The 18,428-nt window shown below is 41.3% G+C and overlaps 1 protein-coding gene across 7 annotated transcripts in view; it reads left to right on the top strand.

Moving 5' to 3' along the window:
* caskin1 (CASK interacting protein 1) overlaps positions 1 to 18,428 on the top strand; it is a 276,168-nt gene that overhangs the window by 146,009 nt on the left and 111,731 nt on the right. For all 7 annotated transcript variants that reach the window (XM_060901306.1, XM_060901301.1, XM_060901305.1 and 4 more), the window contains exon 2: positions 14,218 to 14,269. In XM_060901306.1, the coding sequence (XP_060757289.1) occupies positions 14,218 to 14,269 (52 nt within the window). The remainder of the gene's footprint in view (positions 1 to 14,217; positions 14,270 to 18,428) is intronic.

The raw sequence follows: 18,428 nt of genomic DNA, 5'->3' as shown, positions 1-18,428 counted from the left end.
GCTGCTGCTTCTCGTCGCCTAAAAATGGCGATCTTTTGCGGTCTTGTTATTGTTGTTGGTCTTAACAACTCCGCCCCCCCGCTGATGTAAGCGGTTCTTTCCTCTGGCCCAGCAGAGAGTTGGTGCTAGCCTGGAACCGGTTTTTCTGGCCCCAGAGCCAGTTCTTTGTCAGTGAAAACAGAAAACCCGGTTCCAAACTAAGCACTGACTCCGAACCAGCCCTGGAACTGCTTTGGTGGAAAAGGGGCAACTGTTGAGTTTTGTCCCACTCTCTTTCAAAGTCGAGTCCTACAGAGACCCATTCCCTACATTTTACTGCTGTCTGATCTGCTTTCATTCATGCTTAATGTTTTGCATTCACTTTTTTCTATATGGCTTTTCCACTAACTCCATATTCCTCCATCACAGCAAGATTAAGCTCTTACACAAATACTGGCATTTTATGTAATTGTGCTGATTAAAAACGTGTTACACAAACACCGTATGGATGACAATTTAGGCCTGTCTGCACCCTGCTTGCTAATATAATAAGCCAGAGTAATTATTTCAACAATCATCCAAAATTAAAAAGTAACGTTATTGGTCGAGGGTGACTTACTACCTGGGCGTGTATGTTCTCCTCGTGTCCGTGTGGGTTTCCCTGCAGGTTCTCAGATTTCCTCCTTCATCTCAGAAACAGCTTGCCGGAAGGTGGAAAGGCTACGCTGAAGTGTGAATGTGTGTGAATGTGCCTAACAATGAGCTGGCATCCTATTCAGGGTTTATTCCCACTTTGTAGCTCAGGGATTCTGGGATGTGCTCCAAATCCACCGTGACGTTCAACAGGATAAAGCAGTTACTGAAGATGAATTGAATGAATTACTGAGTGAATATTGACACAGAAAGATTATTTAAAAAACAACACCTATTTAAAGTTGCAGTCTGTCGGATTTCGGGGATCTGTTCGGAGGCATATCAGGTGAAAATCCAAATTCAATCTAAATTGCTTGAAACTGCTCACTGAATTTAGAATTGAATGCAGAACACACTATTTACAGAATTAAAATATGTTTCTCCGTTCTTGAGCGATTACAAATCAAAGATTGAAAAAACGGCTTAATTTTTAGAAAACTGCCATAAAATTCTGTATGAGGATCACATGGTGCAAAATGGGCCTCATTAATGAATGAGATCAAATTTTTTTTCTGAATAACTTTTCTGTTTTTCAAGATATTTACATGGAAATTGGCAGGCACATAGATGGTTGTATATGAATATAAAGTTTGAAAAACTAGCATTTAATTAGTATTAATTATGCTAATTAGGTAAAACGTTAAATCGGTACACTCAATAAAAAAGTAATAAAAGATGATTTCTAATACCCTCTTTGTGCTCTGTAGACCTTTATTTCTCAAAAGTAGGGCCAACTAGTGTTTATATGAAAGAATATAAAGGATTATTTCAGTTAATATTCACACTTTTCAAGGCGAACCTCGAAAAAACTGTGTGATCCATATCCAGTAAACAATTACAGTTAACCGAAATTGACACTTGTGTTTCTGACTTCTGGTTTTTTTAAATCTCATTTCGACCACTAAGATCTCAGTATTTTTCATCAAAACAACTACAGTTATATTCTAAACTAGTTGTTTATTAACATGAATCAGTATGATTTCAAACAATAAGTAGGTAAAGCTATGAAAACTTACTTCAAAGTCTCTGACGTGTGATGTTGTGTTGTCTTGACAACGTGCAATATTGTAACAATATTGCATGCTCATTCTCCATTGGGGAGAGTGGCGTAAGACATGGAGGATAAGCGATATGATAATATTGCATGCCATCAGTAAACCAATCCATCCATCATCTGTAGCCACTTATCCTGTACAGGGTCGCAGGCAAGCTGGAGCCTATTCCAGCTGACTATGGGCAAGAGATGGGGTACACCCTGGACAAGTCCCCAGATCATTACAGGGCTGACACATATACCCCTTTTCCACCAAATCAGTTCCAGGGCTGGTTCGGGGCCAGTGCTGGTGCTGGTTCACAACTCGTTCAACTTGCGAGCCAGCTGAGAACCAGTTTGCTTTTCCATAGCTCGCGGTGCTAAGGGAAGCCACGTCATTGCGTTGCTGTATACGTCAGTTACGTCACTACGTTTGCATAAACCTTGGCGCGAATATCGAAGCAAAAACAACACGGAAGAAGCAGCAGCAACAACAACAACAATAATAATAATGGATGACTTCGTGTTTGTACAGCTGCTGCTTCTCGTCGCTTAAAAATGGCGATCTTTTGCGGTCTTGTTATTGTTGTTGGTCTTAACAACTCCGCCCCCCCGCTGACGTAAGCGGTTCTTTCCTCTGGCCCAGCAGAGAATTGGTGCTAGCCTGGAACCGGTTTTTCTGGCCCCAGAGCCAGTTCTTTGTCAGTGGAAACAGAAAACCCGGTTCCAAACTAAGCACTGGCCCCGAACCAGCCCTGGAACTGCTTTGGTGGAAAAGGGGCATAGAGACAAAACCATTCACACTCACATCTACAATCAATTTAGAGCCACCAATTAGCCTAACCTGCATGTCTTTGGACTGTGGGGGAAACCGGAGCACCTGGAGGAAACCCACACATGCCAATGGAGAATATGCAAATGCCACACAGAAGGGTCCTCATCAGCCGCTGGGCTTGAATCCAGGACCTTCTTGCTGTGAGGCGACAGTGCTAACCACTACACCCCCGTGCCGCCCCATCAATAAACCCACTAGAAGGAAATAGAATACATGTTTTTATTCCATAGAAAAAGTGGTCTATATGTATAATAATTAATTTATCACGTAAACCAAATATAAGATTATTAACCACATTTCTACAACATTTATTACTCATTTCCAATTTTAAACATTTATTTTTAGAGAGACGCAAAATGATTTCCCAGTAGAATAAGAAAGCTGAAGCTTGAAATTAGTACAAATTTCTAGAAATATGTTGAAACATTTTACGTGGTATATTGTAATGGTATAATCAGAAAGAATATTCAATCATTTTGACTCTATTCAAGATATTTTCACCTGCTGGGATGTCGTTTTTGCAGGGTATTGTGATAAATTTATAATTGGCTTAGCTAGGACACATACAGTGTTGGTACAAGTGCATCTCATGCAGCTTGGAATTCTGTTGGACATACTCTTTGGCCAAAAGTATGTGGACACCTGACTGTCACACGAATGTGTCAGCCTTCCACAAACTTCTGCCATAAAGTCAGAAGCACTGAGTTGTGTAGAAATATCTTAGTATGCTGTAGCATTACAATTTCCCTTCACTGGAAATAAGAGGCACAAACATGTTCCAGCATGGCAGTGCCCCCGTGCATAAATTGAGCTCAATCAAGACATGGTTTGCCAAGGTTGGATTGGAAGAAATTGAGTGGCCTGCAAAGAGCTCTGACCTCAACCCCACTGAACACCTTTGGGATGAATTTGAATGCCGACTGCACCCCAGACCTCCTCACCTAACATTAGTACCTGAGCTCACTAATGCTCATATGGCTGAATGAACACAAATCACCACAGCCACACTTCAAAATCTGGTGGAAAGCCTTCCCAGAAGAGTGGAGGTAAGATCAACGGTGGGCAAAATCTGAACTGGGGCAATCAACAAGCACATATGAGTGCCTACTGGGGGACTATGTAATGAAGTAGATGTGTGCATCATGTCTTTGATCTCGAGTGGGAGCGTCATGGGAGTGACTGGTCAGAAGCTTGCGGCAGCTCATTGGACTCAGCAAGTTGCATGTTCATTCTTTGGTAAATGCTGGCTATGGGTGTTGTGGTTTAAATAACTATTTTTGTTTATATTTTTGGAAACAGAACCAGGTAAGGGCGGCACGGTGGTGTAGTGGTTAGCGCTGTCGCCTCACAGCAAGAAGGTCCTGAGTTCGAGCCCCGGGGCCGGCGAGGGCCTTTCTGTGTGGAGTTTGCATGTTCTCCCCGTGTCCGCGTGGGTTTCCTCCGGGTGCTCTGGTTTCCCCCACAGTCCAAAGACATGCAGGTTAGGTTAACTGGTGACTCTAAATTGAGCGTAGGTGTGAATGTGAGTGTGAATGGTTGTCTGTGTCTATGTGTCAGCCCTGTGATGACCTGGCGACTTGTCCAGGGTGTACCCCGCCTTTCGCCCGTAGTCAGCTGGGATAGGCTCCAGCTTGCTTGCGACCCTGTAGAACAGGATAAAGCGGCTAGAGATAATGAGATGAGATGAGAACCAGGTAAATTCATTCCAAAAAATTGTACGGGCAAAAATCATAACTCCAGGAACAGTAAGTCTTTGCTGTGAAAGTGGGATTCAAGCCCTATCTCTATAATGAAGCTCTGTATGCTCTGTTAGCCAACGAAATGCAACACCCTTGAGAACAGAGAACAGCTGGTGAGATAAAGGCAAAGAATTCCATCATTTCTATACCTCCATTTTGCACGAAGAGGTCCTGAGCTGAATATCCCAAAGCGAGAAACCTCCAGAAGATCATGCGTTGCTATCTTTCAATGCTGACAGGCTCAGATTACACATTATGTTCAAGGCTGTCTGGAGGAGCAGATAAAAACAAACAATAGTGTGCTGACGTCTTGCTAATTAGCCAAAGAGCTGGATGTGATGTTGTTGAGATGTAAATTGAGACGATTGTGTGCTATTTGTGTATGTATAGGGTTGAACGATCCTTATTCTCTCCTCTAGTACCGGTGTGTTGGGGTCTGCTTGAGTGATATTGCTGGGTTTCACGTGACGTCACATCTGCCTCATTAGTTATTTAAGGTGGTGTTTACATTAGACCGTATCAGCGGATCATCAGATTAACGTTTTTAAAATGATTCGCGTGCACACAGCAACGCCAATACACGATTCGCGTGCACACAGCAACGCCAATACACGGATACGCTAATCACATGACTAATTAGACAGCACGTCACATGATCCCAGTGCATATCGGGCATGCGCAAGTCACTCACCACTTGCAAGTGGAAGGATGGCAAGCGAACACCTTCTCCAGCAGATAAACACACCTGGCTGTGATGTTCATGTTCTCACTGAGTTTAAGCGCCTGAAGGAGGTAAATAAGTTGAAATGTGTAAATAAACCTCAGTGCGGCTCAGCGCTTCCTCGTGCGCTCCAAATCACTCCGCCCTGAACAGCGAGTGCCCTCTGGAGGGTGCGCACTCCGGCCCTGCGCAGCTCACAGAGCGTGCGAGTGAAGCGCACGAGCAGTGATTCGGGACTGAGCCGCTATGTGTGTGATCCCAACGCCAGCGAATCAGGAAGGTGGATGTCACAGTGACGTTGTCCAATGACGACGTCAGCTAGAGCTCAGCACTGCGTTTCCTCGTTCCTCAATGTTTACACAGCACCGGATCAGATACGAACTGGGTTGAATACGTGGGCCCTGGCGGATTCAAGTTGTTCCGCCTGTGGAGTCGTTTCCCGGCGTTTTAATGTGCACGGACAGTGCATCCACGACGAAAACGAGACGGATACGGTCTAATGTAAACACCACCTAAAACTTTAGCTGGTGGTCTACCAAAGCTCAGTTGACAAAGCATTTGTATGAAGAAGGTGCATCGTTCACATGAAAAATGCCTTACGCTTGCATTGTTTTAGGTTGTTCAAATCGATCAAACCGTGCAACTGATAAAAGTTTCTTCAGGGTTCCCCATGAACTAATAAAAAAAGAGTGAACGAACACAGGATTTCACAAAAAGACGTTGAGAAAGGTGGCTTTTGAACCTCTCACTGAAACTGAAGGGAGCCGAGTCGAAGCATGCTCGAGTTTGCAGTGATCACTTGGTGAAAGATTTGTATCCCTCTCAGCTCTGTCCTTAGTGTTTTCCAAGTACTTTTCTTGCTATGTGTCATTATTTTGCGGTACTTTTTTTAGTCACGAAGCGCTAAAGTCCCCAGCTGTTTCTTTGTTTACTCCTCACTCCTCACAAAGTCCATATGCATGAAGGCCGCGACAAAATTCTTATCCAGCCAGACAGTTACAATGCGCCATGATTACTTCTCCGTCTTGTTTCACTAAGATCCGGTGTTTCTGATGATCTTTGTGAATGATTTACCTGAGAGATAAGAGCCAACACAAGTAAGAATCAAGCGAACTGTTGTTTGTTTACACTTCAACTTGCAGGGCTTCGTTGTAAAGACGTGAACAAAAAGTTTTTTTTAAAAAACATTTACATGGGCATAAACAATACAGGATTAATTTGGCAGCGACTCGATACCGAGGTCCTTTACCCAGCCACGTACAAAAAAGTCGTAAGCCTCCATACTCCAGGGATGGCAACAGGAAAATTTTATTTCAGCTGAAACTCCGAACGGGGGGTTCAGGGGGGCGGAGCCCCCCTGAAGCTTTAGCCTTTTTAGCCTCTTCTACCTATTTTCTAGCCATTTTACATGTATATTGTGTGAAAAATACATGATAAAAATAAGTAAGTATCTAAAGTTATTCACCGGCACAACGCAAGGGGGCGCGAAGTCGCTAGGAGTAGTTGGTGGGTGTGGTTAGTGGAGTGTTTATCCTCCGGTTACTTATAATGACTAGAACTTTTTTTTTTTATAATGACTAGAACTGGAGTCGTATAGATGTCCGTACTTCCTCAATCAACCGCTCTTCATGCTGCTCCATCTTCGCTTGTGTTTTTAAAAATGCCGGTCGTGAAAACAAACCAAACCGGGAAAGTAGGGAAGCGTAAGTGCGTGTACAGCGGATGTAGAGTGGACCAATCAGAGCCCTCTTGTTCATTGTTACACTCAATATAGAAGCTTCCGTTGTTCGCGAGACATGTGGTTTCGATACGATTTGACACTAATCTCGGTAGCAGCAATAAAAGTTAGGTACCTAACCCCCCCTAAAACTTTTCTCTACGGATTTAGACGTTCCACAAAAATTATAAAATTGAAATTCAAAACGGCGGATTTCCGCCGTTCGGCGGAAAATTGCCATCCCTGATACTCTTCCACACTTTCATCTGTTTTGCGGTGTAGAAGGACATCTGCAACACCAGATAGTTTGAGATGTTGGGAAACTCGACTGAAGGGTAGTTTTCGAGATCGTATGACAAATCCTTCTTTCCCAGACTGTAGGGGTCGATTCCATTGCACATAGCAATCTTCTGAATATACCTAAAGTGAGCAGTGGCTTCTAGATTACGAGCATACTCTGATAAGTTATCGCTAGTTGATTACACTACAGCATCCGTTTAGACCACCAGCTATTTCACTTCCGGTAAAACCGCTAAGAAAAGTCACGTGACTGAAACCCAGCAATAGGCTTTACACCATCATGTGACCCCATAGCAATGGTAACTACGCTGCCATGACAGGGGGCATGCTTGTAGTGCTTCATTCAGCCAAGGTAGTTGTTATTGATTGGTATGGGAAGGTTTTGCTACATTTTTGGATGTACAAATCATTTTGAACGAAACAAAGACATCACATTTTTTCATTTGCCAAAGTCATCGGGGGAGAAAACTAGAGGGATTTCTCAATGTAGGAGGGAAAATGGAGGGGAAAAAAATCAGCAGGACTCGGTGTCACACGGGGAGGTCAAAAACCCTATGGTATGCTCACTTCATTTCCAAAATGGTACGTAAGAATTTCTCTCTCTCATTATCTCTAGCCGCTTTATCCTTCTACAGGGTCGCAGGCAAGCTGGAGCCTATCCCAGCTGACTACGGGCGAAAGGCGGGGTACACCCTGGACAAGTCGCCAGGTCATCACAGGGCTGACACATAGACACAGACAACCATTCACACTCACATTCACACCTACGGTCAATTTAGAGTCACCAGTTAACCTAACCTGCATGTCTTTGGACTGTGGGGGAAACCGGAGCACCCGGAGGAAACCCACGCGGACACGGGGAGAACATGCAAACTCCACACAGAAAGGCCCTCGCCGGCCACGGGGCTCGAACCCGGACCTTCTTGCTGTGAGGCGACAGCGCTAACCACTACACCACCGTGCCGCCCACGTAAGAATTTTTTAAAAGAAAATAATTTTGCAACTGCAGTAAGGTGCTCATTCTGATACAGTGAAATGAACATGAGCATCAACACAGCGGCTCTGCAGAGTCTAACCTTCGGCGAGACTTAAAGTGCATTTACATTCGGGGATCCTTCTGAGAACCCAGTCATTATGGGAAACACCTGATCCTGATTTGAGTGGAATATAAAAACGCAGAAGCTTTGTGAGGTATTATCATTGTCACGGTCACGTTTGTTTCTAGCTATGTTTATGACTCTGCTTTCGGTTTCATTTCATTTTGGTAAATATCACGCCTGCTAATAAACACTCTTCCTGCACTTAGACCCGTCTACTGTCACATACCTGACACAATACTTCACAAAGTCTCTGTGAAAACAGCGTCCTTATATGCATGTGCTGATTGCGCTCAAACCAGCATCACAGTCCCACCACCGCGTTTGACTGTTGATATGATGTTCTTATTTTGGAATGCTGTGTTAGCCATATGCCAAATGTGCCTGGACCTGTGTCTTCCAAAAAGTTCTATTTTTGACTCATCAGTCCACAGAATATGATCTCAAAAGTCTTGGAGGTCATCAAGATTCTTTTTGGCAAATGTGAGACAAGCCTTTGTGTTCTTTTTGGTCAGCAGTGGTTTGCGCCTTGCAACTCTCCCATGGATGCCATTTTTGCCCAGTGCCTTCCTGATTGTAGAATCATAAACACCACAGTACACCACAGGCTGGCCACTCCTGGGAAGTGTTAAATTATAAGTGATAAGTGTTAAGTGATAAGTGTTTATGATTCTACAATCAGGAAGGCACTGGGCAAAAATGGCATCCATGGGAGAGTTGCAAGGCGCAAACCACTTAACTGAGACAAGTGAGGCCTGCAGTTCTTTAGAGGTTTGTCTGGGTTCTTTTGTGACCTCCTGGATCAGTCATCGAAGCGCTCTTGGTTGCATTTTGGAAGGCTGGCCACTCCTGGGAAGGTTCGCCACTCTTCCGAGTTTTTTTTTCCATTTGTAGATAATGGCTTTCACTATGGTTTGCTGGAGTCCCAGAGCCTTGACAATAGCTTTGTTACCCTTTTCAGACTGATAGATTTATAACTCTTTACTTTGCAGCATCTTTTTAAGATCTATTAGCCTACTTCACATTGCCAGCCTGGTTCTATTTATGTGATATTTAGATTGAACAGGTCTGGCAGTCATACATGTCAACCTTTGGTCAATCAAACCTGTATAACCAACCTCCAAAATCCGTATTTCCCTTATAAAATCCGTATAAGATGCAAGTTAAAATAATTTACCTAAAATTTGAATGATAATTAACAATGATATATGCAAGTTACTTTTAATTCAATATTAATAACAATAAACCTTCAGAATAAATACAAAGCGCCAATGTTTGACAAAAACACAAAGTGTTATCAGCGTAGTTACGAAGGAAATACTTCGTTGTTTGGAGACAGGTTTCACCGAGCGGCTATTATGCGCGAGACTTCATGTTAGCCACAAAGTCAGGAAAATCTGTTCGTAAAATTACGTTATAATGACCAAATACAATGAAAAATATTTTTCCAGTCTCACCTGTGAAAGGTAATCCCATGTGATCTCGTTTGGACGGTAAACCTGTTGGTACAGTTAAACGCAGCACATGAATGAGGCATCTTTATTCTCGGCTACTGTCTAGACGCTATACCAGAGACGGTTGAAGAATCTCCACTTTGCCACATCCAATATGGCGGCGAGGATGACGTATGATTCTACGCAGCAGGCGGCGTCTATGTTTATATGTCTATGACTTCACGGTTGGCGGGATTCTCGCAATGCGGTGTGCACATGATCAAAAGTGGAACGAAGTCTCGCTACCACAAGATAACGCGCGATTTCATAAGACTCTTTACTGGCTGTCTGTGGTGTACTGTGGTGTACAGTACGTTTGTAATTGTTATGCGCTCTTTTATCATCGTAGGAATTGATTATAGCTCTAAATAAATATTGAAGTTTTTTTAAAGAATCCGTATAACTTTATTTATACGCCCGTATACTACGTTTATTGAATCAAATCTGTATAAAATACGGACATTCTGTATAGGTTGACATGTATGGGCAGTAATCATGCCTGGGTGTGGCGAGCGAAACTGGACCCAATTATCAATTAAATTTGGTTGATTGTTTGATTGGTTGAGGGAGAAATTACTTTTTCACATAGGGTGAGGTAGGGTTGGGTAACTTTTTTTTGTCCATCAGTAAATGAAATCATCATTTGAAAACTGCATTTTGTGTTTACTTCGGCTATCTTTGTCTAATATTAAAATTAGTTTGATGACATGAAACATTTCGGTGTGACAAATATACAAAAATAGAACAGATCGGGAAGGGGCAAATACTTTTTCAGAGGACTGCAGAGAGGCGGTGCAACATGGCGACCTCTGTGGAAGTGGACCCGTGCCCTATGTAGATACAGTAGGGCTCGTTCTAAGCTTAGGAAAACACAGTAATTACAGGTAAACATATGTAATGAATACTATATTCCATTTTCTGCTAATAGAGCCCCCAAAGTCCTACATCGTGCATAAACAAAACAACCTGTTGTTATTTTATATGTTAATTAACAGTCAGCCATACAAGTCCCTGTGAATAAGCTGTTACAATAGAAACGATAATGCATTTGAATTATCACATTGAAATAGCTGCTACAGAAAACGAATCAATGCTTCCCGACCAATCAGACATGAGAATTCATGAACACTGTGGACACTATAAACAGTATTTAATGCCATCCTGTCTTAAAATGAGACTAAGCAGATACTGTGATATACTGAAACTGTGATATTGGGTAAGATTATGATTATATCATGAAAATTATTATATCATTCTAACCCTCGTGACAATAGAGGCCAGTGGTGTTTCCTCTCCCACATCCTCTCACTGTGAGGAACAGATAGGCGGCCTTCTGTTTGATTCTAGTGACTGTGTGTTTTCAGCCCTGAGGGACAGGGAGGCAGTACTTCCTGTTCCTTCCTGTCTTCGCCTTTAGCATTTTGTATGCAGAATACTCCGTGTTGCTCACGTTACACCTAATTTTTAATCACTGCTTGTCCGTTTTACCAAATGCAACACTGTATTTTAGAAAACAACAATGTTTTCCTGTATGTGAAATTCGATTGCTTCCAGTGTCTTGCAAAAGTATTCATCCCCCTTGGTGTTTGTCCTGTTTTGTCGCATTACAAGCTGGAATTAAAATGGATTTTTGGGGAGTTAGCACCATTTGATTTACACAACATGCCTACCACTTTAAAGGTGCAAATTGTTGTTTTATTGTGATGCAAATAATAATTAAGAAGATGAAAAAAACAGAAATCTGGGGTGTGCACAGGTATCCCCCCCAAAAGTCAATACTTTGTAGAGCCACCTTTTCCTGCAATTACAGATGCAAGTCTCTTGGGGTATGTCTCCATTAGCTTAGCACATCTAGCCACTGAGATTTTTGCCCATTCCTCAAGGCAAAATTGCTCTAACTCCTTCAAGTTAGATGGGTTGCGTTGGTGTACAGCAATCTTCAAATTATGCCACAGATTCTCAATTGGATTGAGGTCTGGGCTTTGACGAGGCCATTCCAAAACATTTAAATGTTTCCCTTTAAACCACTCCAGTGTAGCTTTAGCAGTATGTTTAGGGTCATTGTCCTGCTGGAACGTGAACCTTCGTCCCAGTCTCAAACCTCTGGTTGACTCAAACAGGTTTTCCTCCAGAATTGCCCTGTATTTAGTACCATCCATCTGTCCTTCAGTCCTGACCAGCTTTCCTGTCCTTGCAGATGAAAAATATCCCCACAGCATGATGCTGCCACCACCATGCTTCACTGTAGGAATGGTGTTCTCAGGGTGTTGGGTTTGCACCACACATGGCATTTCCCATGATGGCCAAAATGTTCAATTTTAGTCTCATCTGACCAGAGAATCTTCTTCCATGTGTTTGGGGAGTCTGCCACATGCTGTTGGGCAAACTCCAAACATGTTTTCTTCTTATTTTTTTTCTTTCAGCAATGGCTTTTTTCTGGCCACTCTTCCATAAAGCCCCACTCTGTGGAGTGTACGGCTTAAAGTAGTCCTACGGACAGATACTCCCATCTCTGCTGTGGATCTTTGCAGCTCCTTCAGTGTTATCTTTGGTGTCTTTGTTGCATCTCTGATTAATGCCCTCCTTGCCCGGTCTGTGAGTTTTGGTGGGCGGCCTTCTCTTGTCAGGTTTGTAGTGGTGCCATATTCTTTCCATTTTGCGATAATGGATTTAATGGTGCTCCGTGGGATATTTTTGGGATAACTTTAGTTAACAAAGTGGGATAACTTTGTCTCTGACCTGTTTGGAGGCTCCTTGGTTTTCATGTTGGTTGCCTAGTCATGTTGCAGAGTCAGGGTCCTTCCAGAACAGGTTGATTGATACAGACATCATGTGACAGATCATGTGACACTTGGATTGCACAGAGGTGGATTTTAATCAACTAATTATGTGACTTATGAAGTGAATTGGTTAGACCAGCTCTTATTTAGGGGTTTCATATGAAAGGGGGTGAATACCTCTGCACACCCCAGATTTCTGTGTTTTTTTTTATCTTCATTATTGTTTGGGTCACAATAAAAAAGACAATTTGCACCTTTAAAGTGGTAGGCATGTTGTGTAAATCTAATGGTGCTAACCCTCCAAAAATCCAATTTGAATGAATCCCGTGTTATTTTTAAAAAAAAGCAAATTAAAAATAAGCGCTGGATAAAAACCCGTCTATCTTATGCAAATAAAGATATCAATTTCGTTGGACTTACAATCGAGTACTCTATGGTGGTACACGTATGTACCTACGAGCATTGTGTGGTCGCAAAGGCCATCAAAAATCAGGTCGATGCATTACCATATTCTGTTAAGTGTGGAACTGCGCTTTAAGTACTCTGTCTATATTCACTGACTTAAAGCCAATCCTGCTCTGACCTCATTTAAAAGTACTGAAGTGGCACGTTACACTGTTCACAGTCGTGTGAGCAGCCATGTTGATTTGATGTTGCTCTGTAAACAGGGAAGGAACTGGTAGTTCACAAGACTATCCCAAGTTGATGAGTTGAAATTGTAAGTTGAGAGGATGTTTTCAGTCAGTGCGTTTACATGCACATAGAGAAAATCGAATTTCTGCCGTAGCTCGACTGAAATCGAAGTTCTAAATGCCATGGAAACACCTTAGCTCGGCTGAAATCGAACCGAACTGGATTTCTCGTAATCGAGCTACGCGACCTAGATTATGCGATTGTAGCCGAGCTACTTAGTGCATGTAAACCCTATCGAGCTACGTAGTCGAGCTACTTACTTCAGCACTGCCCCTTCCGGAAGTGACGAGTGACGAGACCACAAGCGGGAAACACAACAGCCTCGGTCGGCATGACAACAGTAGTAGTAGCGAGCAGCAGAAGAGGTCAGGAGGAACAAGGAGAACTTTGTTTATACTCTTGAATAGCTCTTCTTCATGACGACAACCGGAAGTGTACCAACACGATGGGGTGTCGCGCCACCTGTGGCTCGAGTGCACAGTGTACCTCACACAATAGCTCGATTTCCTTGTGTGCATGTAGGATTGGATCTCTCTGGCACCCCTGCTGGGACCCTTAGCTCGATTACCGACAGTAGCTCGATTTGGATGTGCATGTAAACGCACTGAGTGTTTTTTTCAGTTGTAGTTGAGAATTACAATTTTGCAACCTTGCCCCGAACTTCAAACGCAGTCTAACTAATTTCTGTTCCACAACATTAAACATAACTGTAAATGGATAAAATGTATGGCATGTCGGTCTTCATTAATTAAAAAAAAAAATTGTTGGCAAATTGCTGTGGTATAAGAGGAATAAAACACTTCAGGACACACTGTTGTTTCATTGCTTTATTCCATACTGAACTAACGAGCTGAATAACAGCCAAGCTGGCTGGATAACAGTAATGTCATATTATCCAGTCGCACAAATGCATCCATTAATCATTTAAAATTGATTTTAAAGTCCTTCTATTTTCTATGATTTAAGAATTCATACATCTGAATATCTGAGGCTGTGTCCTTAATTCAGTTTTAACATCCGGCTCCAGGCTGCTACAGGATCCAAAACTGCCAGATTAAAGATGGAAGTGTTTCAGTTTAGGATGATGGCTAATCACGTTTCTCTTTTCTTTCTTCCTTTTTTTTTTTTTTTTGCCAGAGTTGCTCGGTTCTGCTAAGAAGGTGAACGTGAACTTCCAGGACACAGATGGGTAAGTGTGTTCCAGACAAGGCCTTTTAGGGATCCGTGTAGCTGTTTTGTAAATGTCGCTGAGGGTTTTGTCAGGCTGCCAAATATTTTGGGGCTTGTTAGCATGTGTGTGTGTGTGTGTGTGTGTCCTAAGAATATTTATTGTTGCCAGATCTCTCTCTCTCTCTCTCTCTCTCTCTCTCTCTCTCTCTCTCTCTCTCAGCATCTCAGTTCTGTTTTTTCTCTTCGTTCACTATTTCTGCCGCCTTCTCCCTGATTGTCTCTCACTTTTCTGTTTATAACCCCAATCGATCGTCTCTTCATTTTAGCACTGACATGGTCAGACCAATTTTAGAGGGAGGCCCAAGAATAAATTGAAAAATACAAGCTATAGCGTTCAAGTTCCATGCAGTTAGCAATCACACTGTGATTGCATGAGCCCAAGTGAACCACGCCCGAGCACACGTCTTCCAAGCGGTCCAAGTGAACCGCACCCGAGCACGGTACACAGCAATCACACTAGTCAAACAAACCAGACTTTGAGGGTCAAACGCACTCGGGTGCATGATATATCAAAGTTCTTAAAGGGAGAGATAGCAATCTTGGCAATTTTCCCACTGATACAAATGTAACAGTTAACTAGCTTTAGCTTGGGTCGTGTGTATCACTGTAAGTCAGTCGTTTCAGTTTTCTGCACTGTAAACCCGAATAAGTTGAGTTTACTTAAAAAAATTGAGGAAAGTGGTTGCCTTAAAAAAAATAAGTAATTATTAATGATTGAATTGAGTACCTTAAACTTACAATCTTCTGGTAAGTTTAAGGTACTCAATTCAATCATTAATAATTACTTATTTTTTTTAAGGCAACCACTTTCCTCAAATTTTTTAAGTAAACTCAACTTATTCGGGTTTACAGTGTGATGCCACTCAGCATCTAGCCACAGTACTAAATCATCTCGTTTGTCGAACTTTGTCATCAGAGAAATCTGATGAATGAATGAATCTCCAAACTTGTTTCATTGACTGGACTCTAGGTTTGCGAATTCCTGACTCCAGTTAGCTTTTGTTGAAGTCATTAGTCCAGAGGTTCATACACTACCGTTCAAAAGTTTTGGGTCACTTTGAAATGTCCTTATTTTTGAAAGAAAAGCACTGTTCTTTTCAATGAAGATCACTTTAAACTAATCAGAAATCCACTCTATACATTGCTAATGTGGTAAATGACTATTCTAGCTGCAAATGTGTGGTTTTTGGTGCAATATCTCCATAGTTGTATAGAGGCCCATTTCCAGCAACTCTCACTCCAGTGTTCTAATGGTACAATGTGTTTGCTCATTGCCTCAGAAGGCTAATGGATGATTAGAAAACCCTTGTACAATCATGTTAGCACAGCTGAAAACAGTTGAGCTCTTTAGAGAAGCTATAAAACTGACCTTCCTTTGAGCAGATTGAGTTTCTGGAGCATCACATTTGTGGGGTCGATTAAATGCTCAAAATGGCCAGAAAAATGTCTCGACTATATTTTCTATTCATTTTACAACCTATGGTGGTAAATAAAAGTGTGACTTTTCATGGAAAACACAAAATTGTCTGGGTGACCCCAAACTTTTGAACGGTAGTGTATACTTTTTCCATTAGTGAATTTTTGAGTCGTATCTTCAAGATAGAAAAGTACAAAGCAATAATTTATTAGTTAAAAGATTGTGCACGTTCGTTATTGTAACTTAGTTGAAGATCAGACTATATTTTAAGATAAATTCATACATAAATGCTGTATTACTGTATAACTGACAAACTAATAGTAGCAATGACAGGCCTTTTTTTAAAGTAGTTCTCATCGTGTTGTGTAATGTATCAAATTAAAGAATGTGAAGATCTGAATTGAAAACGTGTTTAATTTTGTAAATATGTCTAAAAAAAACCAAAGTTATGAACATTTGAAAATCCAGTGTTTTATAGAATTTCCATTTCTATCCATTGCCCCGGTCACAAACCAGCAGTCATTTTCCACTGGTTTAATTTTCCATTCATGAGAAAAACGTCAATCAGAAATTAATAAACCAAAAAGCCAAAAATAAAGAGATTTAGAGTTTTGAGTATCAGGGTAAGAATTACACATCAAGACTTCTTCTTGTAGATCACAATTATGCACCTAGAAGGCTTAAAAGTAACACATCAATGAAATTGGTCCATCCTTTGTGTTTAAACATAAAAGCCAGTTCACTTTAAATTGTAGACACCAAGTGTGACTCATGACTGTGGTGCTCGAATGCGCTGTATACAAGAGGGTCAAACTTTGTTATTTCTCTTCAAAACAAGATTACTGATATTTATACACCTTCTCATTTTTTCTCCATGAAAATAAAAGAGGAAAATCATTGACTTCTAGGAAGGATACAGAATTTTCCTCAGTGATCAGATCTTTTGCAGGCGCTTGACAGCAAAGCGTTCAGCCGATTTTATTGGAAAATCAAGTCAACATGAGAGATTTGACCACTGTGTGGGAATCATGAGTTTCAAGCTGATTGAACCAACAGTGAGTGAGTGAGCTGGAAGCAACAACAAAACACAGGCACCAGTGATGAATATCATTAAAGAACTTAAGATGGCGGCACCCATGAGTTTGGCGTTTCCATTACACAATGTTCAAAAACGCTTAAAGGAAAAGCTCATCACAACGCCACACAAAAATAACAGTATATTCCGTAAATATGTTATTTATTCTTGAATTGACACTAGTTTTATGTAAACACTTCTAAATGTCTTTAAAGGCCAGACGAAAACATGCTGTTCTCCCATACGAACATGCAGGAGGTTTGTCAACGTAGTGGCGCGCTGTCAAGCCGACTAAGAGGTCTATCGTTGCCAAGTTCAGTAGAGAGGAGCTTGCAGTGGCCAATAAAATTTTAGTGAGGGCTGGTGGCACCTGAGGCCTCACATTAAGCATTTCAGTGATGATCAATATAAAGAAGGCTGATGGAAGTAGAGCCGTCCATGCTGGATCCTCAGAAGGACCTGAGCCCCAATTCCCAAAAACATTGTATCGTAAAAAAACATTTTATATGTGAGAGAGAGAGAGGGAGAGAGGGAGAATATTCAGTGTAAGGACTACTCTCCCATTTAATATTGATCTTTGTGCTGCAGTGTTTTTTGGAAACTTGGCCCTGAATGTCACCTCTGTATCATGAATCTGACTTTTTAGAGTGATTTGTTGGTCATGGTCGTGAGAAAAACTGAATTTAGTTAGTTGGAAATTAAAAGAGCTTTGCGATGAAAAAAGTCAATATGAGCTACGGTACGCATGACATACCTAGACGCTGCCCCTTTTTTGTCTCTTGTGCTTCCGTTTCCATTTCGCATTCGTGTTGGTTTTGTGGTGTGAGAAAGGTGCTATATAAATATATATAGTACTGTGTAAAAGTCTTAGGCACATGTAAAAAAAAATGCTGAAGACCAAAAATGGCTTAAAAATCTCATCTCATCTCATTATCTCTAGCTGCTTTATCCTGTTCTACAGGGTCGCAGGCAAGCTGGAGCCTATCCCAGCTGACTACGGGCGAAAGGCGGGGTACACTGCAAAAACCCGGCTTACAAAAACAAGAAAAAAGTAATAAAATTAGGAATATTTTACTTAAAATAAGCGAAATTATCTGCCAACAGAACAAGAAAATTTGACTTGGCAAGATTTTTAAAAACAAGTAAATATATCTAGCTTTAAAAACCCCACAGATGTCTTAAAACTAGTGTATTTATACTAAAAACAAGTAAAGTTGTACTACTCACTTTAACACGCTAGATACTTTGTCCCCCAACCAATAGTTTGACTATTTCATCTGGGCATATCGGTGTGCTCTGTTTAAGTAAGTGTTTATACCAACTGAGACCGCCAAATAAATCAAAATCAAAACAACAAACCAATCCATTTTGTAGCCTATTTTTGTTGCCAGATTGACAATACAACAATTCATTTAATTTAGTTATCTGTTTTGTGTTAAGAGATTAAAAGAAAGGATAAGATGCTTGAAATAAGAAATTCTGACTTTGATAAACTTGTCATGGTTAATATGACACCGATGAAATTATGGTAATTCTCATTTTAAGACAGAACTTACTCATAACCAGTAATAAAATCTCAATAATAATACCTTATTAAGATAAATGAGGGAAAAAATGCTTAAAGTA

The sequence above is a fragment of the Neoarius graeffei genome, chromosome 20 (genome assembly GCF_027579695.1).
Source record: "Neoarius graeffei isolate fNeoGra1 chromosome 20, fNeoGra1.pri, whole genome shotgun sequence".
Taxonomy (NCBI): Eukaryota; Metazoa; Chordata; class Actinopteri; order Siluriformes; family Ariidae; genus Neoarius; species Neoarius graeffei.
The sequence above is the reverse complement of the archived record's forward strand: the minus strand, read 5'-3'. Positions and strand labels throughout refer to the sequence as shown.